Genomic DNA, 8,442 nt, shown 5'->3' with positions numbered 1-8,442 from the left:
GGGGAGCCTGGCAGTGTTCACAGCACACGTGGAAGTGCCTACTAAGGAAAAGCTAAAGAAACACCCTGCAGTTAAGAGAAGCTCTTGCCTTCAGCTTATCTTAGCATCAAGAACGAAAAGATTGTAACGTAAAGCTTTGGCCATTTTGATTCTACTATATACATTTTTAAAACTACACAGTCATAAATTAAAGCAGTGATTAAATAAGCTCATATAAAATGTAATTAAATTAAAAAAAATCACAGCACAGTATAGAGAAAAATAGGAACCTTTTTTTTTTTTTTTTACCCTGAGGAAAAAAATTTTCTATGAAACACAAAAACTTCTTAAGTAACCATCGAAATGAAAACCATTTCTTATTCCATCCTTGCATTTTTATACAACCCTTAACCCACCTGGGGAACATTTCCAGAAATTAAGTCTTCCTTGAGCAACAGAGCAGTTTTGCCAAGAAAATAAACCCCAAACCAAAGGGAGGGGAGAGGGAACAGCCCAAAACGTACAAACTACAAAATAAATAAGAATTATAAAGTTTTTTTTTTTAAAGTAACCTTAACAATTATCAAACTAGTAAGTTCTGCCTTATCACATAGACTCTCTATACAACATAACCCTAAAACGTTATTACTATGAGGTATTTGGAGGAATCGGTAAAAGTCATGCACGGCCTGTCTGGTAAAGGGACCCGGTGAAGTGGGAACTGGGGACGTCAAGAGGGATTGAGGAGGAGGAGCTTTGGTTTATCAGCAAGAAATTGGGAAAAAAAAAAAAGTCATCCTTTGGTATCAAAGAAAGTTTCATTGCATGGTTGCACGGAAAAAGCACCACGGTGAATAATTATTCCTTTTTTTTTTTTTTTTTTTTTAGGGGCCTTTCTAAGAGGCTGAGGTATTCAAAGAGTATAAGGTGAGAGAGGTCAACAGCGGTTTAACACTTTGGTTGAAGCAAGGCACTCGTCCTAGGAGTTTACAAAGTTAGCAACATGTTTGCCTAGAGATTTACAAGAACTAGCAGTAATAAGAGGAGTATTTCCTAATGTTGTTGTCATCATTATTGTATCATTATTAAGAATGAAGACAGGTTTACGCACTGAGTGAAGTGAGGAGGGGAGAGGAGGTAGGGGAAGGGGAAGGGTGGAGTTCCCTCTGCAGACCAAGGCCGTGCACGCAAATATCTTTGGTATTCTTTGGTATCATCAATGTGATTAAAATCACCAATGGAAATTGAGTGAGGTAGCGTCTTTGGTTCACACTATAAATAGTAGATCTTTTACTTTTTTTTTCTTTTTTTTCTTTTTTTCTTTTTTTTTTTTACACGTGGAAGTAGCTATTTCTTACCTTCTGCTTCTTTGTCCTTACTATATAGGAAATAGTTACCAAATGCACTGGAAAGCTAACCACACCACAGTTACAACCCAGAAGGCCAAACATGTTTCCAAACAGCCTCTGGAGTTTGAATGCACCCTAAACAACTAGATAGAAAAGGGAGAAGTGCTTTCTCTTTGTTTGCTAAATGCATAGTTTTCATCCTTTATGTACAAAGAAGGGAGGACCTTTCTTAGGGAAAATGCCTTTATAGCTCATGTGAAAATGTCCTAGGACTCTTTGGTATAGCAAAGTTTGCATTTAACCTGCAAAGACAGTCATTCACCTGGGGTAGCAATGGGAGTGGAATGAGATTAAAAGTAGCATAGTGCTTTTAAATTTTCCTGAAAAAAAAAAAAAGTATGCTTTTTTCTGGGGTAGGGTGGGGTGGGGGCACAGTGAGTGACATACGTGTTCAGTTAGAATTTCCAGATTTTTCTACACATTTTCTTTGGTCTTTAGGGTCTATTTCAGCTGCATCCCAGGGACTGGAATACTCAATTCCTGACATCTAGAACTCTTTTACCTGAACGTGTACTGAAGTCTGGGTTTGGGGAGGTATCCAGACTTCATACCTCCTGGCCCGCTTTCAGGAAAGCTTCCAGTCATGAGAGGACCTGAATGATTTATGGCTAAAAAACAGACTAAACCTCCATTCTACCAGAAAAAAAAAAAATTTGAAGTGCAGTTTTGAAATAGACACACAAATGAAAGGGTGACGACCTTCCTGTGATGAATTTTGTGAAAGGACTGAGAAAGGGTGGGTGAACAAATGGCCCATGATCTCTGCTCTGTGGGGTGTGGTAGGTTAAACACTCGAGCCATACATGAATGCTAAGTTGAATAAAATGGAAGCATTTTTCCTACATGCCAGTTCAGAAGCAAGTAAAGGATCAGTCCTATCTGATACAATAAGTATATTGCTTGTGAGAAGTGAGTTTATCCATTATGATTTCTAAACAGCAAGGGTGGTGAGTATGCTTAAATAGTCACATAAAAAGTCACTTTTCAGGCTCTGATTTGTGCATCTGTTTATGAGAAAATATATCTCTAGGCCCTGAAATTGCATAATGGGTGCAAATTCAATGCTGGTATGGAAATTATCTTTGGTGTTAGCAAACAGGATAACTGGTTATTTAAAAAAATTACATGGAATATTAAAGATGTAGTAAATATTCTTTGCAACTGTGCCTACACAATATCAAAATAATTGGTCAAAAATGCAAAATGCAAAATGTATTCATTGGGAGGTAATAGAGTAAGACAAAGCAAAGAAAAAAAAGGAAAAAAAAACCGTGGTTGGCTGAATTCAACTTTGATTTTTTCTGGAGTATTGAATTTGGTAAGATGTGTGTAGACACAGCTTAAATTTCCCTGCATTTGAAAATCCCATGTTTTAAGCAAATAAGGCTTTCCTTCCTGCTAATGTATAAATATACTTTATAGCTGTCCCTTTAGCCCTCTCATTTCTCCATTCCTGGAGAGAGAGGAAACAATAATCAGTTCTGTTTCTTTTTGTTTATGTCATTGACGAGATTATATTTTTAGCAAACCTTGAAGGGTGGCCATTTAAATGGTTTCTTTTAACGGCTGAACTATAATTGTGCCATATTTAGAAGGGAAAATCTTAAGCTGGTATTCTGGGTGAAATGAAAAAAGTTACTAAGACAAAGTATGTCAAGACAAATGCAGTATTTCATCAAAGGAGAAGTGCATGTTGGTTTCTTGTCCCCGTTCTATGATAGACATGAGGGAGAGAGCCAGGTGGCTGGTTGGGTTAGTTTACATTTCTAGGGTGTTACCTGTTTTAGACCTAGACAAGATGGGGAGGCTTCATCCTATGAAGTTAGGTCTTGTGTAGGATGGTTTCATTTCTCTCTCCTGTGGCATTGTAATGAATCTCAATAAACAACTTATTGTTAGGATAACGTTTAATTATATCTTTCTAGTTTGGTGTGGTCATTAACGAAGAGTATCCAATTCTTTACCTAATGGTACAATAGGCATCCACTTATATAAATTATAATTCAAATGAATTTATAGAGAGAATTTTTCTGGGAATCAAGTGATTCACTGGGGTATCAGAGTACAATTTTATTTACCCCTCCCCCTCTTTTGGCATTGGTTTCTATAGCTCCAGTTATTAGGAAAAATAAAGATTTAAAATTTTGTGTTTGGAGGCTCGGGTCTAGGTTTTTTCAGTTCTTGTTAGAGAATGAAATCTATATTATAAAGCTGCCAGCTTCATGCAATTAGCAAGAAAGAATGTAGAATGCTTTGGAGGCTATGCTTAGTGACATAAATTACTTAATACCTATAAGTCTATCTTCCAGTAAAACTGGTTTTTACTATGCAGTTCTACCAATTCCACCATTATTCAGTGGCACCTGCTATTTTATGGATGTTTAAGCCATAAACTATCTGGAATTGACAATAAAATCAGTCTGATTGCTTTTTGGGATGGTTGCAAATATTGGACATTTCATTTTCAGAATAACATTGGGCTGCTACTTTTGGGTGTTAGTAAAGCCTTTTAAAAAACTAGATGATGCCAACTGTGTAAAGCAAACTGAAGTCAAAGTAATCTAAGTATAAGGATTTTATTTTTGTACTAAAGAGCCTGACTTTGAACAGATTTCTAAATCAACCTGCCCTGTTAGACTTCATTTTCTAGTGTATGGGTGGCGGTTTGCTTTGGAAAGATGCCAGGTTTTCTTTGCTATGAACAGATTATGGAATCATGTCGTTCTCTCTACCGAGGTGACATTTATGGACCCTGAAAAGGAGTGTGCCATTCGGATGTACGTGTGTACTGGATCGGCCTCTCTGCCATGACAGTAATTGCTTCCCTGAAGCTACATTCTTTCTTGCCAGTTCTGAAAACTCATATTTCAAATGCGTCAAGAGTCATAAATAATAGTCATGATTCTATGTGGCGTGTGTATTACAGCTAGATCAGTTCATACGTATAACTTTACATAGTATCTTGTGTAAAAATAGCTTTGGTTATTAAAATCATTGCAATAAAATACCTGCACTATAATATTAAGTGTGTTCTTTGGTACCTAGGTGATTATTTTTTTTAATGGATGGACTCTTGTTTCATTTCTTAAAAAATATCTGAACATTCCTTAACAAACAAAGAGAATGCACTGGTTTAGGTGTCATTCAAAGTTTCTTTGCTGGGTTTGAATCTGCATGGAGGTTGCGGGCCTGGCAGGTTCAAACGCTAGGCTAGACAAGCAACATCAGACTCCTAATCAGAACTCAGACAACTCCACCCCGTGTTGGTCGCACCCCTATGGCACAACCCTTCCTGAAGACCAGCCCTGCCTAAGTCCCTAACCACTGGTAGTGCATGTGTGTGTGTGTGTGTGTGTGTACACATGCACACATCTGTGCACAGTACTGAGACACCATACACCTTCATGGTGTGGTAGTACAGATGAGAAAAGTCCAATCTTAAATGATGTCCACTCAACAGCTCAGAATCACCATGCTCCCAACCACTAACCAGCCAAGCACAGTGAAAATGATCATGGATTGAAGGTGTGAGATCCAGTGGTGTTTTCCTGCTCATAAATTTTCTTGCCAAGTCGTCGCCCCGCTGAAGTGTGTGTGTCTCCAAACAAAGTCAGAATGCAGGTGAGCTAAGTCTTTGGTTTCTTTGGACTATAAATAAGACTTTTTTTTTTTTTCTTCAAATATTTCTAAGTATAAACCTGCTATCTTGAGGTCTTGGTCTTTAAAAATTTTTTTTTTTTTAATTTAAAGCTTTTCCACCGAGGTTTTAGTTTGTGGTTCTTCCTTCATGCTTTGGTACAAGTGCTTGATGAAGAAGATGAGTTGCCTGAATTGGAGCTGCCCTCGTCCTGCCACTTGTCCAGACTCCTCCTCCTCGCATTCATGAAGAAGTTGCTGACGGTGCTCAGCTCCAACCCCAGCTGCTGGGAAATGGTGATTTGCAATTCTTTGGATGGACGCTTATTCTCCTTGAATATTGCATGTAGAGTTCGACGCTGGACATCTGTGAAGACCAACCTGGGCTTTTTGGGTGTGTTGCCTCTATCCTTCCCGTGTTCCTGCTCTTTCCTTTTGCATGCTGCAAAGAAGCACAGAAGACATTAGAACAAAAGAGAACCAAGACTAAGAAGGTAGGGTCAGTAACATTTGTTAGCCCATCCTCTGACCTGCTTTCTGTCTGCTAATCTCTGATGTAAGCACAGGGGACTAGGAGGGAAGTGCAATGAAAGAATGAGAATTGGGATGCAAATGGAGTTCTGGAAGACTTGGCCTTGGCTCTGGTTTGGACAAGTATCTGTTCTTTGTCCTTGGTGAGAAGGAAGGATCTGGGCCTCAAATTCCTCCTCTGGCTAAATGAGATTATCACTCTGAACTTTCATTTCTACATTTATAAAATGGATATAAGAATAACTGCTTTGGGGCTGGCAAGTGGCATGATGGTTAAGGACACTGGACTCCCACACAGCCGACCACAGTTCAAGTCAGGGTCCTGGCAGCTTGCCTTCTCACTTTCCCTCTCTCTCTCTCTCACTCTATCTGTCTCTGGTCAAATTAAAATAAATAAATAAATAAAATAAAAAAGTTAAGGGAACCAGCAGTTAGCGTAATGGCTATGTCGCTGGACTCCCACGTAGTTGACTGCAGTTCGCGTCCCGGACCCGGTGGCTTAAAACTCACGCCGGGCATGTGTGCGTGCATGCCCAAGATCCCAAGAGGAGAATGGAGGAGAAGGGATTGCGGCGTGACCATCCCCCCTGGGGGGGGGTGATTTCTTGCTTTCTGTCTCTATGTCTCTCTCTGTCTGTCTGGTGAGCGCATGCGCCCTATAGTGAAAACCTCTCCAAAAAAAAAAGTTAAATAAAATAAAATATGTTTTTAAGGCACTGGCTGGTGATGTGGTGGTTAAGAGTGCTGGACACCCACACGGTCAACCATGGTTCAAGTCCCGGACCTGGAGGCTTGTTTTCTCACTTTCTCTCTCTCTCTCTGTCCCTGTCTGGTCAAATTAAAATAAATAAATAAATACAGTTAAATAAAATAATTCTTAAAAATTAAAAAAAAAGAATACCTGCCTTACTGGGTGGTGGTAAGAAATAGCATATGTAAACGTTTATGCTCACTTTACAAACACAGAGTATTGTCAGGAAGCTGTGGCTGGAGCCCTCTACAGGTTTACAAGTATGCTAGCGGTAGATGATTAAGAGCCTAATTTAAAGTCTAAAAACATAATAAAAGGAACTGCATTTTCCCCCCTTCTTCTCTTTTTTGTTTGCTTTTCAGGAAGCTCTGTGAGAACACCCTGTACACAGTGTCCTGTCATGCCCATCAAAGTCTTCCTCTGATTCTTTGGTGGAACCAGGAAGTGTGGAGGAGTGAACAAATCTGTCTTCCTTGCCATCAAGGCTAAACCTGTCAAGCTAGTCCATGCTCTCCTTTGAGGTCTCTGCGTGACAACTTCTGCTCTATACGGAAGTCTTGCTGTTAGAATCTCCCTTCTCCCTTACCCAGTCCCCATGGAGAAGGCACATCCCCTGCCCACACTTTCTAGGACGGAATCATAACGCTGCTCGTCAGCTGCTAGAGCTATTCTGGGGCCTCATTCCAGTGGGGTCCTCAGGCCCCACGGTTTGGTGCTGGACCAGGGTTTCTCATCTTTCCAGTCTAATGTGACTGCTAGCTTCCACCTGCCAAAGAGCACTAAGGGCTGCATGCTAGCAATACCGTCTCACCTTTCTATGTACATCCTCAATCAATGGCTATAGCCATCCCTAATAATCACACCCCCAAGAGAAAGTAATGCTCTGGTTATGCAAACACAGCTCTCAGACAAGCCCCTGCTCTGTCGCCAATCAGATGGCTACCTCTCAGCCCCGTCGAGGCCTTTGGGAACAGGCACAGCCACCTTCATGTCTGGTTGGTTGTGCTATCACTCTCATAGCGAGAGGAGGGGAGTGCTTCTTGGTAGGAGCAGGGACTGCCACCCTTGTATACCTTATACCTCCAGCTGGCTGCCCTGCTGGTTGGGGGGTCCTGCTTCACCTTTACTCTGGGTTCTCGATTCCTTGCTAATAGTTCCTGGGCTCTGGCTACGCTCAGCCTCTGTGCTTTCCCCGGGTAGCTCTGCTCCTCTGCCTGTCCCTGCCTTCCACTGCTCGCTGTTCCAGATCCTGCAGGACAGAGTTCTAAAATCTTGTGTGCTCTGTAGTACAGATTAGCTCAGAAATCAGATCAGATGAAGACCTAACTGGGTATGGTGCTGGCAGGTGGCATGGTGGTTAGGCATGCTGGACTCCCACATGGCTGACTGTGGTTCGAGTCCTAGACCTGGTGGCTTGCTTGCTTTCTCTCTCTCTCTCTCTGTTCCTCTCTGGCCAAAATAAAATAAAAAAGAATAATAAAGATAAAAATAAAACAATTCTTTCAAAAAAAAAAAAAAAACAAACTGGGTGAAAGCTAAAGAAGCATCCAATCCTTTTTTTTCCCTTTTAAGAAAGATGTTAAATGAAAAAAAATTTTTTTAAAATAAATAAAGATGTTATTTATTTATTTATTTTTGCTATAGGGCACATGTGCTTGCTAGGGAGACAAAGAGAGACAGAAAGTGAGAAATCACACCCACCCACCACCCTGAGGGAGATCAAATTAAATAATAATAATAATAACAACAACAAATGGAAATAAATAAATAATTCTTTTAAAAAAAAGGAGTATAAGAGCTTACAGGATATTACCTCTGCTTGAGGGTATTAAGGCAGGTTTAAAAGAGGAGCTGCTAAAGATAACCTTAATGATGAATAGAGGTTTGGGGGTGAGAGAGGTGGACAAAGTCACTCCCAGTCCGGGGAGCAGCATTTGGGAAAGATTAATAAGTACGAGTAGATCGGAATTAATGGGGCAAAGATGCATGCAAGGAAAAAAGAAACTGTAGATAAGGCTTCGTGGGTAGGTGGAGATCAGATCTGAATTATCTTACGAGTCAGGAGAAATTATGGGAAGTTTTTTTTTTTTTTTTTTTTTTTTTTTTGAGGTTTTTTTCTGAAGGACCGTGGTCCGG

General features: G+C 40.2%; 1 protein-coding gene across 1 annotated transcript in view; it reads right to left on the bottom strand.

Annotated features, from left to right (window-relative positions):
- Positions 1 to 1,300: 1,300 nt before the first annotated feature.
- Positions 1,301 to 8,442, bottom strand: part of ONECUT1 (one cut homeobox 1) — a 44,337-nt gene continuing 37,195 nt past the window's right edge. The window contains exon 3 of the mRNA XM_014584249.1: positions 1,301 to 5,466. Within this exon, the coding sequence (XP_014439735.1) occupies positions 5,174 to 5,466 (293 nt within the window). The 3' untranslated portion in view covers positions 1,301 to 5,173. The remainder of the gene's footprint in view (positions 5,467 to 8,442) is intronic.

Source organism: Tupaia chinensis, unplaced genomic scaffold (assembly GCF_000334495.1).
Source record: "Tupaia chinensis unplaced genomic scaffold, TupChi_1.0 Scaffold146140_1, whole genome shotgun sequence".
Classification (NCBI taxonomy): Eukaryota; Metazoa; Chordata; class Mammalia; order Scandentia; family Tupaiidae; genus Tupaia; species Tupaia belangeri.
This window is presented reverse-complemented; position numbering and strand designations above follow the sequence as displayed.